Below are 19,224 nucleotides of genomic sequence, written 5' to 3' on the forward strand. Positions count from 1 at the left end.
CTTCCCTGTACTTTTTGCTGTGTAACAAATAGGCTTTCTGATATTGGTACTCCATTATGTAGAGATATATCTGACTTATCTTACTAACATATCCAAGTCTGACATCATCACAATAAACCCCATATTTGGACCACTCTGATCTAGAGATCCATATAAGTGGACAGACAGACAATTTAGTGCTGACATCATGCCAGTCATATCAACTCCATATATGGATATTTAGACGATGCATCGTCATAGTGACAAGTATCCAGCCAAGCCCTATATAAAGAGTGGTAATATAGCCTCTAAGTTCAGATGCAAGCAGTATTTTTACGTAACACGCCAGGTGCAACTTTTCAAGGTTATATAATTCATAACCTTCAAGTAAGACCACCTACCTTGATCAGCTCTCACCAAGCAGAGACTCCACTCCATCCATCGCCTTCCGTACGAGTCTGGATATTTTGGCCTTAGGCTACAACCCAGATATCTCTGCATAAGAATAAAGACTGCATACAGGTATCTGAGCCTAGACATCTCGGTTAAGTTCTTACCGTAAACAAGTCTTGTTCTGGTTTTATCCTCTTTAGCAGAATTTGTATTGACCCTCATGACCTGTAGGCCTACTTTCCTTGAACTGTAACCATTCTACAATTTTCATTGAATCAATCAATCAAACCAGACACCACTGCGGCGCATTCTAGTATTTTATAACAGGGTATTTTATCAATCATTATTCAATCAATCAAATTCAATTCATTAAAACATTTAGTGACAGTGCAAAAATGAAAACGAGTAGGCCTACTAGGTAAAACAGGATTTTTTTACAGGGTTCATTACAGTGTAGTCTACTTTAGACTCATACAAAGTAACAATAAAAAAAATAAGATTAAGCCAATAAGATAGATAGATAGATAGATAGATAGATAGATAGATAGATAGATAGATAGATAGATAGATAGATAGATAGATAGATAGATAGATAGATAGACATGATAGACATGATAGACATGATAGATAATAGATTAGGGTGTGACAAAATAAATACATATATTATTAAATGGGGTTCATGAAATAAAAATAAATTAAAACCAGTGTGCTTGCTACAAGAAATTTAGCACAAAAGTAAAAACTAAAACAACAGCTCAGGTTAGGCAGGGCAACTAACCTTTATTCCACCTCAGAGGAAATTCAGGGCAACAGAGTTTTATTTTTAAAGCAACTTTTCCTCCGAGGTGGAAACAAGGGGGCAGGCAGACTTTCCAACGTTGAAGCTCTGGGTCCTAGTGGTAGGAGGAGGGACTACAGGCGGACCCGTGGATTCATGACCGGGAAACCCCGTGCAGCTGGGCTTTAACGTTGAGCGCTCAGTTGCCCTACGTCACTCAGGACCTCAAAGTTGAGGTCCTGGGAGGGACTTCCGGCAGTCTTCCGGGTGCTTCAAAACGCCACTGAGCAACTTCCACTGACATGAATAGCTGGGGGGGCGGAGCTTCGCGCTAGTTCAGTCTCTATTATATATATACTCTATGGGTGGAAAGCCTGGTGACACGAGGTTACAGTTACAGGGCAACAGAGTACCCTATGATGCGACGTTGAATAACGTCATGTATTTGTATGAAGAAAGAACCTTCCACCACATTCCAGTGAGTCACGGTCACTGTGAGTGACGGGCGGTCGCCATTTTTAAGACGTTTGGCTTACTCGCTAGTCGCCATTATTTTGATCCGTTTGTTTCTTTGTTAATTTATTCTTGTTCCATAACCCTATTACGGCATATATCGCGTATACTACGTTCACTGAACGTCGACAGCATCGTTGTTTGTTGAAGGTAAGACATGTTTTGTGTCACAAAGCGGTAGAATAATCTACAACATTTAGAGTTTAGAGAGGTAGCTTTACCGACGCAAAACGGTCTCGTGCTGCTTCACGAACAACATGGAAGGAATGGTCATTGGTCGAACAAAACACACCTTTATTGGTTTATTTGTTTATATAGTAGTTGTTGTGTGTAACTGGGCGAATAAGTTACATTCTGGCTTTATTACTTTAAAAATATATATTTAAGTATGTTATTTATTTTCGGATAATTCGTTTTAGCTAAAATTAGCAACGAGCTAAATTGCATTGTTGTGACGTGGACTCATAGCGTGGACTGAGGTGCACTACTGGGACTAGGCCTCGCGGGCACTGCCGAGCAGACAACAATAACCAGAAGTAGAACACATAAATATTTAACGATCAAAAGGGAATATTGGCGTCAAACAATTATTTAGCAATCCATCAACAATCAATCCATTTAGTTTTGTGTTTATTTCAGTGTAAGTGCATCTTGTTAAGTTATGGTTGCCTTCATTCTAATTACTTCAACTAAAATACGATCGAATGTGATTTTTCTCCCTGATTGATGAAAATCGGGATAGATAGGTTAGAGTAGACAAATAAATGTATATTGGAAATATTGAATCTGTTAAATCTGTCAGTTCGGGACAGCCCACTGCAGTGTAGTGTCCTCTGCTGTCTGGCAGATTTAATGAATAAACCTTTTTTTTTAACCAATCTGAAATTCTGAATTGTATGTATATTGATTGAACATTGTATTAACAGTTTGCAGAATGGTTACAGTGACCGTCTTGTTGTTTACATAGAAGTTACTCATGTAAACCTGGTAGGACACCTACTGGTTGTTAACTAGTACTGCCCGAATCTCATGCGGTAGAGGGAAGGACATCGTACCATACAGATTGCACTGCAGCATTAATATTGATTGACATTGCAGTCTAGAGCGTGCATTCTAAAAAAAAAAAAAAAAATGTATCCGGTAATTTGCTCATGCCATGCACACAAACCAGAGCTGCTCACTCACTACAATGCTAATATTGATCTCAGTGTAATGATTGTGTAAAGTGTAAAGTTTGTCTTGCCTGGCCCCCAAGGAATGTGCCAATATTCCTGCCGTATGGTGAATGTAAGAGAACCAATGCAAGGCCCTTCTTTACTGTGTGATATTTTAGAAGAAATTGCTTACATTTTTAAGCTAGTTTTTGTTTTAGTGGGGGAGAGGAGACATGGCTAGTTAACAAGTTAGCTGCTAGTACTAAGGTCCTCCTTGCAAGGAGCTTTTTCCCTTTCCCCCCAAAATCAGGAAGCGAAATCCACCATTATTTTGACTTGCTAATTATTTCTCTACAGAAGCGTTAATATTGTATGTCGGCGATCTGTTCAATTAGCGTGGATGCAGCCTAGATTCAGAGAATAAAGGGTTTTAAAATGGAGCGTAAACAGGCAGTTGACGGGAGTATATATCGAAACAGGCTGGTTGGAGCTTAGCAAGGTGTTACCTAGCAACCTTTTTATATCGATGATATAAAAACATTAAATAGCGTATATATGTGTTTATCGGCAGCAAATGTGTAAATTGTTAGAGTACAATTTTCTATGCTGTCCCTGATTTTTATTTTTTAAATATTCTGTCTTTCAGATGCGTCAATCCAAGAGAATGTGTTCTCCAGGTCTATGGCTCAACGAGCACAGGTGGGAGGAGAGAGTGGAGAGCCGCAAGCGGAGGAAGAGAGACTCCTGCAGCAGCGAAAGGGAGAACAAGATTCGAAAGCATGACCATCACCACAAAACCTACGATGGGTAAACATAACTTATTATTGATAAATGTACAGTAAATTCTAAACTACTAGGACACAAGATCTTTTGGACACCAGTACAGATTGCAGAAGCCTGTGCAGGAAAATCCATTATTGGAAGACATTCAGAAGTCTGATCTCTAAGTTTAGCTTCAGTTTTAGTATTTTGTTCCCCTTGATATTTAATTTTAATTGAGTAAATTTGTTAAATATGCAGGGGAAAAAACGCAATCTGAGCTGCCATGAATCCCTACCACATTCCAAGAGTGACTGTTGATTTAAGGAATGTTTGCTTTGAGATGGCACACGGTGTGAAAGCTATACCAATCTTTACTGCGGACGTGTGACGCTGAATACTGCCAGCAATTTTATCTGCACGGTGATAAAAGTACTATTTCAACACACAGCCTTAAGCCTTAACTATTAAATTCTCCCACCCGCTGACTCTCGACTCAGACTGGCCCAGTCGTAGAGAGTTTAGTCCAAAGGAGGCTCTTCGATTGCTCCTCTTAACACGAGGCCCGCCAGGAACATAGGAATATAGACACGTAGAATCTTGTAGCCTGCCACACCCGGAAAAGCCGTTTTAACAGCGATGTATTCATTAATGCATGTTTTAATACGATCGTATCGAAATCTACCGTTCGTTAGATTTGTTATGCTTCTGAGCCAATGGCCGCGGCCATTTTGAAAATGCGTGCGCATCCACTTACATTGCCTGCTCTGTTTTCAGACGGCTTTATCTCACAGAAGCGACATTGCAGGGGTCGCTTTGTCCCAGACAAGCGTTTTCAACGGCCTGTAGCAGGCGCTGTGATACTCGCGGTCCACTTTTTCCACCACCGACCGAGAGAACAAGCACCAGCTTCGTCAACACACACGGAATGGTTTCATAGTAAAATGCGATTACGGATATTTGGCTCTTCAAAGTAAGTGTCACGCGCGATAAAACCCTGGCAGGACGCGACGGAGTGATTAAATAATGGTAGCGGTAAATGGGTTAACATCCGTGTGTTTTTGTGTTCCCTTCTACAGCCATTACCTGGAGGCACAGAGCCTGAACCAAAGGCTGGGCTCCAGGGAAAGACCGTCCCGCGATGCCAGCGAGGACCTGGCCTACGGTGGCGAGGACAGCCGTGGCACCACCTCCTGCAGGGACAGAGGCCGCGACTGGAATCACTACAGCAACTACAGCAAGTCGTCCGGCCGCAGCAGGCGGAGCAGCCGCAGCCGCAAGCATAGAAGCAGAGGACGCAGGCGCTCTCATCACAGCTCTCACCACAGCTCCTACTCGGTACGGGAAGCTCCTCTCTGCCTATTTCTCCTTCCCTTTCTAAACCACCAAGTGGAAATTGGGCATCTCTTTGAGCCGCTGTAGCTGTGTCTTACCCGTCACTAAGTTATTAGCTCCAGTATTTCCAGATAGGGGGCCTGATAGCAGTTTTCACACACTAAAGAGATAGTGTCAATAGGAAACGGTGGATCCAGTGTTTGTACTGAAGTTGTAGTGGCTTAGTGGGACTTGATGTGAGAATTAGAGATTGTAGATTGTTATCCACTTTAATTTTTTTTCTGTACTACTCTGAGAAAGTCTCATCTGAAAATCTTGTTGCCATGTTTTTCTTCTGTAACACACACTATGTGGTGGCCGGCTGCCCAAATGCCTTTCTCTGGTGGGGCTGAATTTGAATTTGCCGCTCCGTCCCTCTCCGTCCATTCGCCTGGCGGTGTTACTGAACGGGACGAATCTATCCGACCCCCTACCATCCTCTCCTACACCCCCGTTGGTCCGGTTGAATGAAATGGCGGTGACGATGTCGCGGTTGTGGTGGCCTGGTGCTGACTGATGGGTTGTTGATGTGGTGGATGCGGAATGCGGCGCCTTGCAGAGGAGGAGCCATCACCGCAGGAAGAGATCCCGCAGTGTTGAGGATGATGACGATGGTCACCTCATCTATCACAATGGAGACATGCTGAAATCGAGATGTATAGAATATATACCTTTATTCTACTGTTGTTCACACTCTCTCTTCTCTCGCCTCTCACTCTATCTTTTTGGTTTTTTGGATTTGTATTTCCTTTTTGGATTGCTGTTCAGTTGCAAAAAGATTTAATTAAACAGGTTTTAGAGGGCATCTAATTTCTTCCTAGGCCCCAGTAGACCTTATTTATTTGAATAACTAGATATTGCACTGCAACATAATTTGGCTTTGTGCCATGATCAGTTGATCTCTGTTCAGAAGTCCAATTACAGTAGCATAGCTGAGTGAACAGAGACATTTTAATCTCAGCCTGCAGGGGTCACTGCTGTGTGTCTAACTATGTCTCTTTATTTCCTGTAGATGAGATAATCTCCACTCTAGGAGAAGGCGCATTTGGGAAGGTGGTGGAATGCATTGATCATACTAAGTGAGTAAACAGGAAACATGTTTGTTGTTTATTTTTTCCCCTTCTCATTATAGCTTAATGTTGGGATTTCTGCTTTGTCATCTTTTGATTGGTTCTTGGTGTGTGTGTTCGTTCTCAGAGACAGAGATGGAGCTCGCATTGCTCTGAAGATCATTAAAAACATAGAACGCTACCGTGAGGCAGCAATGTCTGAGGTTGAGGTCCTGGAACAGATGAACTCCTTGGACTGTGACCGCAAGTAGTAAGTCATACATCACAAAAAAATACTGTAGGACCTCTTATACACAGTGGAGCTCATATTTCTTTACAATATTGACTATACGTTTTAGTTTTAAAGCTTTAGCATACAGCTTCAACACTATTTACATCAGTTGATGAGTGTAGGATGAGTAGTGTGTGTGTCTGCATGCACATGCCTGCTTATGCCATCATCCCAAATGAGTATCCAGAATGTTCCATAAAACGAGGTCCTTTTCCTTCCCCTCAGTGCCTGTGTACGCATGCTGGACTGGTTTGATTACCACGGCCATGTTTGTATAGTCTTTGAACTGCTGGGCCTCAGCACGTACGACTTCCTCAAGGAGAACAACTTCCAGCCTTTCCCCATGGAGCACATTCGACACATGGCATACCAGATCATCAGAGCTGTCCGATGTGAGTAATCATGCGGGTTTGTACAGGTGCTGGGGATCGTGGAACATTCTTTGAGTCAAATGTTTTGTTTTGAAGGGCATGAATGAGGGCATGAATTGATTTTAAATGGGTAGGTCAGAGTGTCTTATTGTCAGAATCAGTGAGAACGCAGGTGTCTGTCCCCCTTTAAATGTGCTAGGCTAGAGCCCTGGGAGATGGATTGTTGAGGTGGAGTGCAACACCTAGCATCAGCTCCCAGGTATTGTGACTTAGTTACCCAAGCTGTGCTAATCATAGACTGTCTGAGTTGAACAACCCAGAAACTTGGGATTTGAATAAAAAGCTAGGCGATACTTGGTGCAGATCATTGTCATTCATATAGCTTTATCTAGATTTCTAAAGCAGTCCTATTGAAATACCTAGCCTGGAATCCAGTGGCTTCCAATGTAAAATTCAAGTCACTTCCAACGTAGTTTGGAAATCCAGCTCAAACGGGACGATAGCCAGACCAAGAAAAAAATAAAATTATAAACACGCTGTGCCTCCGTCTGGATTCCAGGCTAGGAAAAACCTTAATTCCTTGAAATATACTGCAATTTTAAAACCTGTAATGTTGATCCACAAATCCAGAGCCTAGAAATGCAGCCAGACTTTGCAGTGTTCGAAATGTGACCACTACTCTCTATGTCTCCCTTCAGTTATGCATAAAAACAAGCTGACTCACACAGACCTGAAGCCTGAGAATATCCTCTTCATCAACTCCGAGTACAACATGGACTACAACTCGGCAATGGTAAATGTCTGTATTCTCATTATTATTTTTTTCTTTATATCCTACCTCAGTAATCTAATGTGCAATTTGAAATAATTGTTGTTCTAAATTATATGCTATTACTACTTGGTACCCATGTAATATAATTACTGTGTATTTTATATTGTTTTTTATTATATATATATATATATATATATATATATATATAGTCAGCACACAATTCACTGCATATTCTTGATGTCACATCATGCTGCTTATAAGTCTTTTAAAACTTTTCTTCTTGTGTCCATGCTTGGTCTTTGCCTAATCTGTACACTGTCTTTTTTTTGTTTTTACCAGAGGCGGGATGAGCGAGCAGTGAAGAACCCGGATATCAAAGTTGTGGACTTCGGCAATGCAACATACGACCATGAGCACCACACATCGGTGGTGTCCACAAGGCACTACCGTGCCCCTGAAGTCATTCTCGGTAAGCACTGATGTTTTTTTAAACGTCTCCTTTTCTGTTTGGGAGTGATTTAATTTACTGCTGAGAGAGACACGTCTGACATGTGTTGTGTTCTTCAGATCTGGGCTGGAACAATACCTGTGACACGTGGAGTTTGGGCTGCATCCTCATCGAGTACTATGTCGGATCAACTCTCTTCCAGGTAGGTGGCCCGGCCTAAAGAATGCAAACCACTGATTTCTGGAATAATAACCTTAATTGTCATCATTTGACAATCATTTGACCTTTTTGCTGTTTTATCTCTTTCCCTCCTTCAGACCCATGACAGTAAAGAACATCTTGCTATGATGGAAAGAGTCCTGGGCCCAATCCCATCAGACCTCCTGCAGAAAACCAAGTAAGTCCCCACCAGCTAACGTTAAATCGTTGCTGTTGGGCAGATATCTTGTATCTCCATATTTTCTCTAAGCTCACAACACATCACGATTCAAACTCGTTGATTGCTATTTTTGATATTTTAGAAACCTTATCAAAGTGGGAGTGTTAATAAATATTGAATCAATAAAGTATAAAAAAAGACTAAGACAGGTTATTTCTCCCCCAGTTCCTGAAAAGTAATGGATTTGGACATACAAGGTTTCCACACAACAGCCACAAAATGTTTCATCACACTTGGCAAATAATGCAAACTAACAAGCTGCTTTGTTCACATGGTAACTTTGTGTGTGAGCTCTCTCTGATATTGACTCTTATATTTTGCGGCTTACAGGAAACGTCGCTATATCCACCGTTGCAAGCTGGACTGGGACGCGCACAGCTCGTCTGGCAGATACGTCAAGAGACACTGCAAACCGCTCAAGGTAAGAAGAGGAAATGCTACCAAGCAATGTGGTGCAAATCTAGGACCACTTTTTAACCCATTTTGGGCGAGAACCCCTTTTAGTGTTTTAAACATTATGTTATAATTTAGCTATTGAAAAATAGCAGATCTACAAGGCGCTACGAGCTTGTAGGTCTGCTATTTTTGAAAAATCGTGAAAATATTTATTTCAGAAAACTGGAGGATTTAGAAGATTTTTGTAAAATTGAGGTCAGGCCTAAATGGGTTAAACAACATTGAACAATTTTATAAAAAAAGCAAACTAATGTAATTGAATCCTCAGTCAAAACTACCTTTTCACCCCCTTTTTTTTCATTTATTTATTTTCTTTTCCCATTAGGATTACATGACATGCCAGACGGAGGATCACAGGCAGCTGTTTGACCTCATACGGAACATGATGGAGTACGATCCTTCCAAACGGCTCAGCCTCGACCAGGCTCTCAAACACTCCTTCTTCTCCGTGTATCGCAAGAGCAGCAGCAAGAGCAAAGACGAATGAACTGTCATCCAGAAAGAACTTCTGACCCAAAAATACACCTCTATTGTAGGGCTGAGCTAACGAATATCATGATGTCTGTTAAATACATTTGCATAGGCTGTCCGGATTACTTGCAAGTCGGACTAGAACTTGTCATTTGCAGCTGACGTTCTCAAAAGTATTGTATTAAGAAATATGAATTGTGTTCATTGGTGACTTGAAATGACATGTTGGATGTCATTTTGCCGAGACATTCACAGAAGACGGGGTTTATCAGGACGGATGGGATTTAGATTGAAAATTGGCAGCTTCCAATATCTCACAATATAATTCTAGTGAATGATGCATGATATATTGCCTAGCCTTACTTCATCGTGACACTGAGCTCATTTTACAAGTTGTGACTCTAGGAGAGAGAGGTGTTGATTGTATGACTGTATCAGTCTTCCTGCCCTGCTCTGTTCCACATCAGTGTTGATCAACCTCACACCCATAAGTATTTCATCACAGGAATACCTTTTTCATAGCCATGCCTACTTGCTACTTGAGATTTAAAAACAGCTATCGTATAGTTAACATTTTCTTGTGATGAGAAATGCCAGTTTGTGGAGGTCTCCCGTCCTCTCAGCTTTAAATTAAGTATTGTAGAAGCCTTATTGCAGAATTCCTGGGCAGGACATTGTGTATATAGTACAAATTGTTGATCTGTGCAATTTCTGGTCAAGTCCTTTTTTCACTGTCTGGATTTGTATTTTTGCAGTATCGATATGTGTGTTTTCCTCAATAAAAATGGTATTGAATAAGTTTTGCATAGTTTCTGCAATCAGTCAATACAAAAAAATAACGCCACACAATAGTTTAAAAAAATATAAATAAAATAAATATATAGACCGGTATGTTTAATCAGGCGAATTAGCAATTTAGATCCATAAGATGGCAGTAAAGAGCTGTATCATTGTCTGAGCCGAGCCCTACTAAAAGCGGCTGTATGGAAGTCAATATTACCATCGTTTTCTCGGACTGGCGAACATATAAATTGAAATATTTAAGTTAATGAAACCCCAGTCTTGGGACGTCTCGTCCCATGGCAAGTTTACCATCAAATTAAAAGTTATTCAGATTGTAAAATAGTCATTCTTGCTATTTTCTTCTATTGTAGGCAATGTTTTATTTAGATCTATATAGGGATACATTTATAAATTGGGGCCCCACTTCACCGTTGCTCATATTTTAAGATTGAATTGACTCTCGTAGATCATGTATTTTTTATCGATTCTTCAATCTACTAGAGTCCAAGGCTTCATAATTCATATCCCTAAGGGTGGAGGTCGGAGGACAGACACCAGCTGAGACCTTAGGGCTCCGAACATGTACGAATGCAAAATATAAGGTGCCCCAAATGTTAGAGAGGCATACGGGGTGCTTGTGCAATGTATTAGTCCGTAGTTTTCAATAAAGACATGTTTTAGTCCCCTTTAGTGGCCGATTCTGTCTGAAGTTCCCAATGGCCATAGATGGCGGTAGTCAGGGGGCGTATCCGGTGAAAGCCGGAATTACACTCAACGTAAACAGGAAGCAAACGAGGAGGGGGGAAATGGCGTTCGGCCACAAACGGGACTAAAACACCTTTATTGAAAACTACGGACTTATACATTGCACAAGCACCCCGTAGGCCTCTCTAAAATTTGGGGCATCAGGGTAAGCGCCTTATATTTTGCATTTGTACATTAGGAGCGCTAAGGTACCAGCTGGTGTCCCTCCAGGGAAATTAAGGCAATAGCCAATCTCTCGTAGATTAAAAATGTCAAAATCGATAAAAGAAATACGTGTACACGTATATGCCTACAGTCTAAATATTAGGCTACGAGCCTCAGCCGATATCAGACAGCAGGCTGCCGTGTTTAATTCGTTGTAACTTGTAAGTGAGGTGTTCATGCATTTTAATATGCCAGTCAAATTAATCACCATTTGCCAGAGCTTTATTATTTATTGCTTGGTGGTTAGTCGGCTAACTAACTTAGTCCTACACAGGAGCGCTTAAAATGCATGTATTATACACCTTATTTGATGATTTATAGGCTGCTACTCTGATATACAGTACTACAGACAGTTCAACAAGCCGATCGGTTGAGTGGTTTCATTGCCTCTTACAGTGAAAGTGATCAATTCAACAAGGCTCCCACCCACGTGTGGGGCTGTGGGCGGCGCTGCTCGTCTAGTTGAACGTGCAACTTTCTGGGGGTACAAACAACTTTACCAAAGTGGGTTTCACATCATCATCCATTCCACAGTGACTCCACACACACTGGGAGGAAACAAACGACCTGAAAGTCAGAAGAACACGGCTTCTTTCTGGTTCACATCCAGAACCCTGACGCAGCTCAACGCGCTTCCATTCCAACATTACTGCCTCTTGGTTCCACGGCGCTTTCAATTGTATGTTTTGGACGTAGGTTGTTTTCTGCGTGTATTAATTAAATGCACCCACGGCTGGTCCAAATAGGCTTCTGATGAGACGTTGGTGACAGAATTGTATCACAGAAGAACCAGTTAATTTAAAACATTATTAACACAAGTTGACAGAGCGGGATTTGAGCATGGAGACACCGGCGGAACCGAGCGGAGGAGAGAGTAGTAAACCGGCGTGTCGGTCCGCGGCGGCGCAGCGCTGGCTGCCCGGGTTTCCCGTGGCGGTGTGTCTGCTGATGTCCATGAGCTCCATCGTGGTGTGTCTGCTGATGAGCTTCAAGACCTTCCAGCTGGAGAGCCGTCTGCAGAGAGAGATGGACAAGCTGCCCGTCATCATGCAGCCATCAGCGGCGCACCACAGCGCCTTTCTGACCGAGGATGGAACCCTAATTCCAGAGCTGAGCTCTACCATTGGAAAGCTCGTGGAAGAGGTAATAGGCTATAATATATACACTGTCGCAATGTGATTAATTATAATTCTGGGTGAAATTGATAAACAATGCTTATGTTGTGTTCCTTCTGTGGCTGTGCTGCCTGCGTACATGTCATACAAGCGCACGGCCAGCGTGCGTAAAAGCGTGCGTAATAACAGAATTTACACTGTGAATCATTAGCAAAATCACATCTAGGCTACCCGAGGCAGTTTGATGAAGCTGAGTTTTGCCCTTTAAACCCCCTACCTGTTTTAATCTAACGGGATAATAGTAGACAGTAACTAAGTACATTTACCATACTTATTTTTTACTTTACTTGAGCTTGTGACTTTCACTCATAGGCTAGCCTACACATAATACAAATATTGTACTGTTTGACTCCATTTCTAGGAACGGACCCCTGGCTGCGACCAACACTAGCCTACAATAAGGATATTTTTAAATACAAAAACGTTTTTTTCTTTTTTCCCCCCGTAATTTGTATTAAAAAGCAAGTAGCCTACACCAGTGCTTTGACTCAAGTGAACGTTTGACTGAGTAACTTTCACTTGCATAGTTGAGTAATATTTTGGCCAGGACCAGGATACTTTGGAACTGGGTTAGCCCCTTTCGGGACCCTTGGTTACCTTTTCTGTATTTTGGGACATCGGTACCGAGTACGACGTCCCAAATACAGAAAAGGTCCCGAAAGGGGGCTATAGGTACAGAGGTTGAGTACTTAGTATCCAGCTCTACTTGGGGATGAACCATGTATGCAGTCCAGATACTTACTTTGCTTTGACCCTTTACAAGTTTACATAATGTGACATAACCACACATGGTGGGCATGAACCTATATACTATCACATGGAAAATAAATGGAGGAAACCCTTTCATTTACAGAGCTAACATGCGAAAACGCCAAGATTATTATCTTATAATTGCTAATGATAGTCATTAGGATTGTTTTAACCTCATTCCATTCCTTGCCAACATTCTTTAGCAAGGAATGGATTTACTTCTAATAATAGTAATAGACTATTTGTATACTAACATGTTTTCAACGGTCTATCACAGTGGTTTTCAACCCTTTTCATATCAAGGCCCATTATTTATTGGGCATTCGAGCCACGGACCACCATGTGATGAGATTAGGCTCTCAGACCCAAAACCTTGAATTTGGTGGTCATTGGATAAGATTGTGTCCATAATTCCATGCTGTATTGCTGTGGTACCATTTGGAGAGACAACAGGCAAACGTTGATCAAAATAACGACATCTTGTAAATTAACTGATGCAGATGTTTAACAATTAGTTAACTATTAGTTAACTCTTGAGAGCGTAAAATTATTGTACGCTCTCAAGAGTTAAAGATCTATAAGGGTCCATTTCGTTACCAACTCCGTCATTTAGCTGGGGACCACCTGGAACCCCCTCAAGGACCACCTGTTGAAAACCACTGGTCTATCAAGTTTGATATTTACATGAATATGATGATTTGATGATATATGCATTTTTCTGTCTCCTTTTTGCCTGTAGAAAGTATACATGCTGTCTCCTAAACTGAGGACGGCGAGGGACGTTGGCCAGGAGTGTCTCTGTCCCCCAGGTAAGGTTTGTCCCACTGCTTCTGAGACTTAAACCCACTTGATGCTTAGTCGCGTGATGGTGTTGCTCGCCGAAGCACTGTATACTGACGTACAAAAACAGGTACTTTTCTGTGAGCGGCGCAAAGAAGGATCAATTGAGCTTTCATCTTTTACTGTCATTGCTGCACCACACACACACACACACACACGTCTCACAGGAAACACGGGTGCTGCAAGTGCATAACGTGTACCTTGAGAATGAATGGACACCCACCTTCTGTCAATCTACAGATGTCTCAGAGTTTTCATAACATGTCCTGTATGTGTGTGTACGCACGCACGCACACACACACGCACACACGCGCCACACACACACACATGGCCACACACATGGAAGGATGAATGCCTCTCCATAGAGGATCAGTGTTCCTAAGCCTGTGCAGGCGGGGTCCATGCTGGGACAGGAGGTCTCATGGTGAGACGTCGATAAACGCTTGTCAGATCAGTGGACGGGACGTCCTGCTTGAGTCCTGTTGACATTAATAGAAGGATCAGTCATGTGCCAAGTTTGGTCTCGCCCGGCGGCTGGTGTTCGTTTACAGAGCTTGTGATAGTTCCCCTGGGGCGAGAAGCACAGTGATATGCATGATGCCACACACACACATACACACACACACGCACGCGCGTGCACACACACGCACATGCACAGAATCCTTTATGGAAGTGGATTCTTAAGAAAGCTTCACCTTGTACCATGACTAGGGTATCGTTGTACCATGTGGCGAGGTTCTCGTTGCTGGCAGATGTTCAAACATTGAGACAAAGTATGAAGTGACCTCGTCTCATGTTGCATTGAAGGTGTTGCTGATGGTTGTTTAACCACTTAGAGCAGTGGTTTTTCAACCCTGTTTGTTCATATCAAGGTCCACTTGGGATATTTTCTAATATTCCCCCCAGAACATGGATGCTGGGGTCCAAGTGGGTAATGGTCTATTGGCGATATTACCTCGTCCCCCAAACCGGCAGGAAAGCTAGTAAGCTACTTTCTAATTCACCATTAAAAAGGCCGCCTCTGGCTTTGTGTCTGTCTGTCTGTCTGTCTGTCTGTCTGTCTGTCTGTCTGTCTGTCTGTCTGTCTGTCTGTCTGTCTGTGTCTCTCTCTCTCTCTCTCTCTCTCTCTCTGTCTCTCTCTCATATTATATACTGTATGTCTGGTAGTAGTGAATGGCTCAGCAACATGGAGCAGGTGAAAACGTTCACTCAACTGGAATTCCTGGACCACTTTCAGCACATTCCATGTCCCAGTGTGGAGGCCGCTGGCTGAGGCTAGGAAGAAGTGTCTGTGTTGCTGCTCTAGGTTGTTGGTTCTTCCCCCAGTATGAACTGAATTAAGCAGTGGGAAAGCTAAACGTAATTAAGTGCACGTGTATTTTGTTGTATTTTCACTACCTCTGGACAGCCAGAGGGCTTTAAAAACCCCAGATGAATCGTTACGGACGTAATCAGAGTTACCTTGTATTGTAAGAAAAAAGAAACTGGGGGGAAAAGAAAAATGACTTGAAATAGCTCATTCCACCCTTACGGTTACTCCTGCGTTTTAATGCAATTACATGGGGATTGTATTCTTGTATCATGTGTTAGGTCCCATTTTCCTGTCCATTGTGCAGAATTACTCTGTAATCAAGTGGGTTTGGCGTGGGAATACGATGCCACCGCAAGCATTCAGGAGACTATTTAAAGTGCACTTCACTCTCGTATCTGGCCCAGATGATGATGGTGTTTGGTTGGTTGGCGTAACAAAAGGGCACTCTGTTTGTTGTGGATTTGACGGAACCAATTGCCAGCTCTGTATTTTTCTCCAGCCGTCCTGACAATTAGATTGCTCAACCACCCTATGCAACCTGTGAACATTTCTCTGCTGCTAATGTGTTTATTTCAGCGCTGCCGTTTATCAGATGATTTAGCTTGGCTTTGATTTTTAGCTTCCTTGGCTTTTCTTGACCAGTGTGCGTGTGTGCGTGTGTGCGTGCGTGTGTGCGTGTGTGCGTGCGTGCGTGCATGCGTTGTCGTGGGGCTTCAAGTTCCATGGTTGTATCCTGTTGATCTGAACTTTTTCTATGATTACTTGTGTGTGTTTGTGTGTGAGAATCATGTGTCTGTCTGTCGGTGGCCTGTCTTTGAGGAGCCGACTCGGGCACCTCTCTCCACACGACGCTGTAAGCGGAGAACCTCTGCCTTTAGCTCCGTCTTTTGCGTCCTGAAACCCGACGCTCTCACAGCCAGGATCACAAGCCAAGGGGGGGGGGGGGGGGGAGTGTGTGTGTGTGTGTGGGTGTGTGTGTGTGTGTGTGTGCGCAGGAAAAATGAGCGGCACTTCTGCCACTGATGTTATCCAGAGTAGTATGTCCTCCCAGCTATAACCTCGCAGTATGCATAAACACAAGGCACCAACAGGGGGCAGCACCTCGGCTATACTGTATAGAAAGAACACAGATCCTCCTTAAGGAAGCACTGAACAGTCCAGGAGCCCTTTATTTATTTATCTCCACTTGTTTAAAGTCATTGTATTTGAAAGGATGATGACGTCTGCTGGGGTAAAGAAGACGCAGTGTCCATCTCCCCTGTCCCCCTGTCCCTACAGAGGACATCCATGTCCCTTGTCCTTTTCATAATGACGTCCATGTCCTTGTCCTTTCATAATGACGTCCATGTCCCATGTCCATAAGGACTTCCGTCTCCTCTGTCTCTTTATCCCTTCAGGGGAACGTCCACCTCGCCTGTCCCCTCAGAGGACGTCGTCCATCTCCCCCTGTCCTTTCGTACAACGTCTGTCTCCCCCTGTCCCTTTGTCCCTTCAGAGGATGTTTGTCTGTCTCCCCTGCATCTTCAGAAGATGTAATATATCCCCCCCTGTCCTCCCCTACGTAACAGACTGACAGCCACCATGAAGACACACAGGCTGTCCATTTCCCTTAGTCCCTCTGCTTAGAGACACACACACACACACACACACACACACACACACACACACACACACACACACACACACACACACACACACACACACACACACACACACACACACACACAAGAAAAGAGATCGTGATCTAGATTCAGACATGCGATCTCATTTCTAAATTGGAGTGAGAATCATGCAGCACTAGTTGGCTGTCAGATTCATTTTACTTACTGTTTTGTTTTTAGCTACAAGAGAGAGACTTTAAGAGAGGTTTAAGTCGAGCACTTTGATGTTGTCTGCTTTAACGCCACAGTATAGTGGCTCCAGGTGCCACATTTTGATGTCATGTTCAGCAACTACAGACTAAAGACAATACAATACATATTTTTCCGGGGAAAAAAAGAGAACCGTGTGAGAATCGTGATCTCAACTCTTGTGGAGGAAAATTGAGATTCACGTTTTGAGTAACTGAAGAATCGTGCAGCACTAATTTACACATGTACACACACACTTATACATACTAGTCCACAGACGTTTTGGCTGCCTCTCCTTATTAGAACCACGTGTAAAGTGTGTATGTGTGTATGTGTGTGTGTGTGTGTGTGTGTGTGTGTGTGTGTGTGTGTGGGGGGGGGGGGGGGGTAGCAGTGAATTGTCATGTCTGCATATTGCATTAAAACGAAGTCAATTTTAATGGCTCTGCTACAGTCCAGGGGGGCGTACAGTCTACACAGTATATGTGTGATTTTGGCACCGTCCCAAATCTCTGCGGCATGCCGCCTAGCCGCCACAGCTATTAGTATCAGAGCTCAGATTGGGTCACCCCCCCCCCCCCCCCCCCCCCCCCCTCTGCCATTATCTAGAGACGGCCTGGCGTGACTGCTCAGAAACAATGCCTCCATGCAGTCAACACCACTATGTGAGCCGCTGTCCCTTGAGGCCCTGGTTCCCAAACACTGGTTTCGGGCCCGTTTGTGGGTCGCAGACACATTTTTATGGGTCCCTTTTTATTTTTTTTGTTTCTATACTTTTTGTTTTTAATTATTATTTCAAAATTTCAAATTTCAAAAAATTCGAAATACATTCCCAAAGAAAGCAAAGATTTTCATGAATTAAAAAAGTACATTTCATGAAGAAATCTGAGAAAAATCGACGAAATTCCATAATAAATTAGAAAACAAAAGTTTAAGAAGTAGTGAAAATAGCCGATCTACAAGATCACAACGTGGGGGCAAAACGACACGTTGTGAACTTGTAGATCTGCTATTTTCATTCGTTTGTGTCCCGGGCAAATTTATACATTTCTCTTTTGGGTCACGGGCTGAAAGGTTAGGGAAGCACACTGCCTTAAAGGACCACTTCACCACTTTTCAACATCTCTTCATATAATTGGTCCTAACTAATGTTCATGATAAAACACCACCATTTTTTCCTACTCAGTCTGTGTCTCATAGGAGGGCTTTGGGCAGTTCGGACACCCGGCCACCAGTGACATCATCATTAGGCAGATTTCTTTTTAAACAAGATTTGTTTTAAAATATATTTAGATTTGTATTATCGTGAGAACGATGGCTTCAACTTTTGCATTGCAACTTTTCAGGAAAAGAAAGCCTGCCGTTTCTATTAGCTTTGATTCACCATCGATGATGTCACTGGTGGACGGGTTTCTGAACTGCCCACAGCCTTCCTATGAGACACAGACTTAGTAGGAAAGAATGGTGGTATTTTATCATGAACATTAGTTAGGACCAATTATAGGAAGAGTAGTTGAAAAGTGGTGAACTGGTCCTTTAAGGGATCGCTGGAACGATGCACCGTGATGTGTGAAAGTACAGTGGGATACAATTGTAGTAGTTTTTTTGTTCATCTGTGATTGTATTTACACAGTTAACCTGCTGTGTGTTGGTTTTTCGACATGAGTTCATAATGAAATCATACCTGCAAAGGCCTTGATGATCTGGTACCGGGCATGTCGTCTACCGTAGCTCTTTAACCCTATACATACAACTCCCTACATACTTTGCATACTTACATACTTTGCATACTTACATACTTTGCATACTTTACAGTGAAAATAACCACTCTTTAAGCTCGCAGTGTATCGCGATGTGACGTCTTGTGAGCTTGCAGATATACTTTAAAAAAAGATATATATATTTGAATAATTTAGAGATTTATTTTATGAAACGATTAAACATTTCCTCCACATAGGGATACCAGGGTTAATGTGGTAAAGCCTGTATTAATATCAACCCTCTGGTGTTAGTGTGTATGGGGGAAACGGGGTCTGATCACTGGCTGTTTGATCCATTCAACTTCTGTCAGATAATAAGGTCTCATTTACACACCTGGAGTAGGAATGCGCACACCATGGCTTTAGTCTTGAGAAGAACGATGATCAATAATCTTATTATGGATCCTGCTATGGATCAACTGGGTTCACCTCTGATCTCCAGGGAGGGACTCATAAGAGGCTCTTCCTACCCAGCCTGCAGCTCTCAGATCTGGGGCAGAGGAGACGGGGGAAGCCTGGTGGAGGAGATGGGGAGCC

At 42.7% G+C, this 19,224-nt stretch overlaps 2 protein-coding genes across 3 annotated transcripts in view; both read left to right on the top strand.

The window, feature by feature from the left end:
• Positions 1 to 1,604: 1,604 nt before the first annotated feature.
• LOC306925906 (dual specificity protein kinase CLK4-like) lies at positions 1,605 to 10,047 on the top strand. Of its 2 annotated transcripts, none has more exons than XM_079505054.1 (13): positions 1,605 to 1,813; positions 3,464 to 3,624; positions 4,656 to 4,914; positions 5,510 to 5,606; positions 5,963 to 6,029; positions 6,148 to 6,270; positions 6,517 to 6,683; positions 7,361 to 7,455; positions 7,774 to 7,903; positions 8,002 to 8,084; positions 8,200 to 8,279; positions 8,652 to 8,742; positions 9,103 to 10,047. In XM_079505054.1, the coding sequence occupies exons 2-13, from the start codon at positions 3,464 to 3,466 to the stop codon at positions 9,262 to 9,264; spliced, it is 1,515 nt and encodes a 504-aa protein (XP_079361180.1). In that variant the 5' UTR covers positions 1,605 to 1,813; the 3' UTR covers positions 9,265 to 10,047. The 2 variants fall into 2 exon arrangements, with proteins under 2 accessions (XP_079361180.1, XP_079361179.1); XM_079505053.1 differs by having other exon boundaries at positions 1,608 to 1,813; positions 7,361 to 7,461.
• A 1,463-nt stretch (positions 10,048 to 11,510) lies between these two features.
• The window catches only part of LOC306926089 (uncharacterized protein), a 257,755-nt gene continuing 250,041 nt past the window's right edge, over positions 11,511 to 19,224 (top strand). Inside the window, exons 1-2 of the mRNA XM_079505347.1 lie at positions 11,511 to 12,143; positions 13,665 to 13,734. Of these exons, the coding sequence (XP_079361473.1) occupies positions 11,841 to 12,143; positions 13,665 to 13,734 (373 nt within the window). The 5' untranslated portion in view covers positions 11,511 to 11,840. The remainder of the gene's footprint in view (positions 12,144 to 13,664; positions 13,735 to 19,224) is intronic.

The sequence above is a fragment of the Electrona antarctica genome (assembly GCF_951216825.1).
Source record: "Electrona antarctica genome assembly, chromosome: 1".
NCBI classification, from domain to species: domain Eukaryota; kingdom Metazoa; phylum Chordata; class Actinopteri; order Myctophiformes; family Myctophidae; genus Electrona; species Electrona antarctica.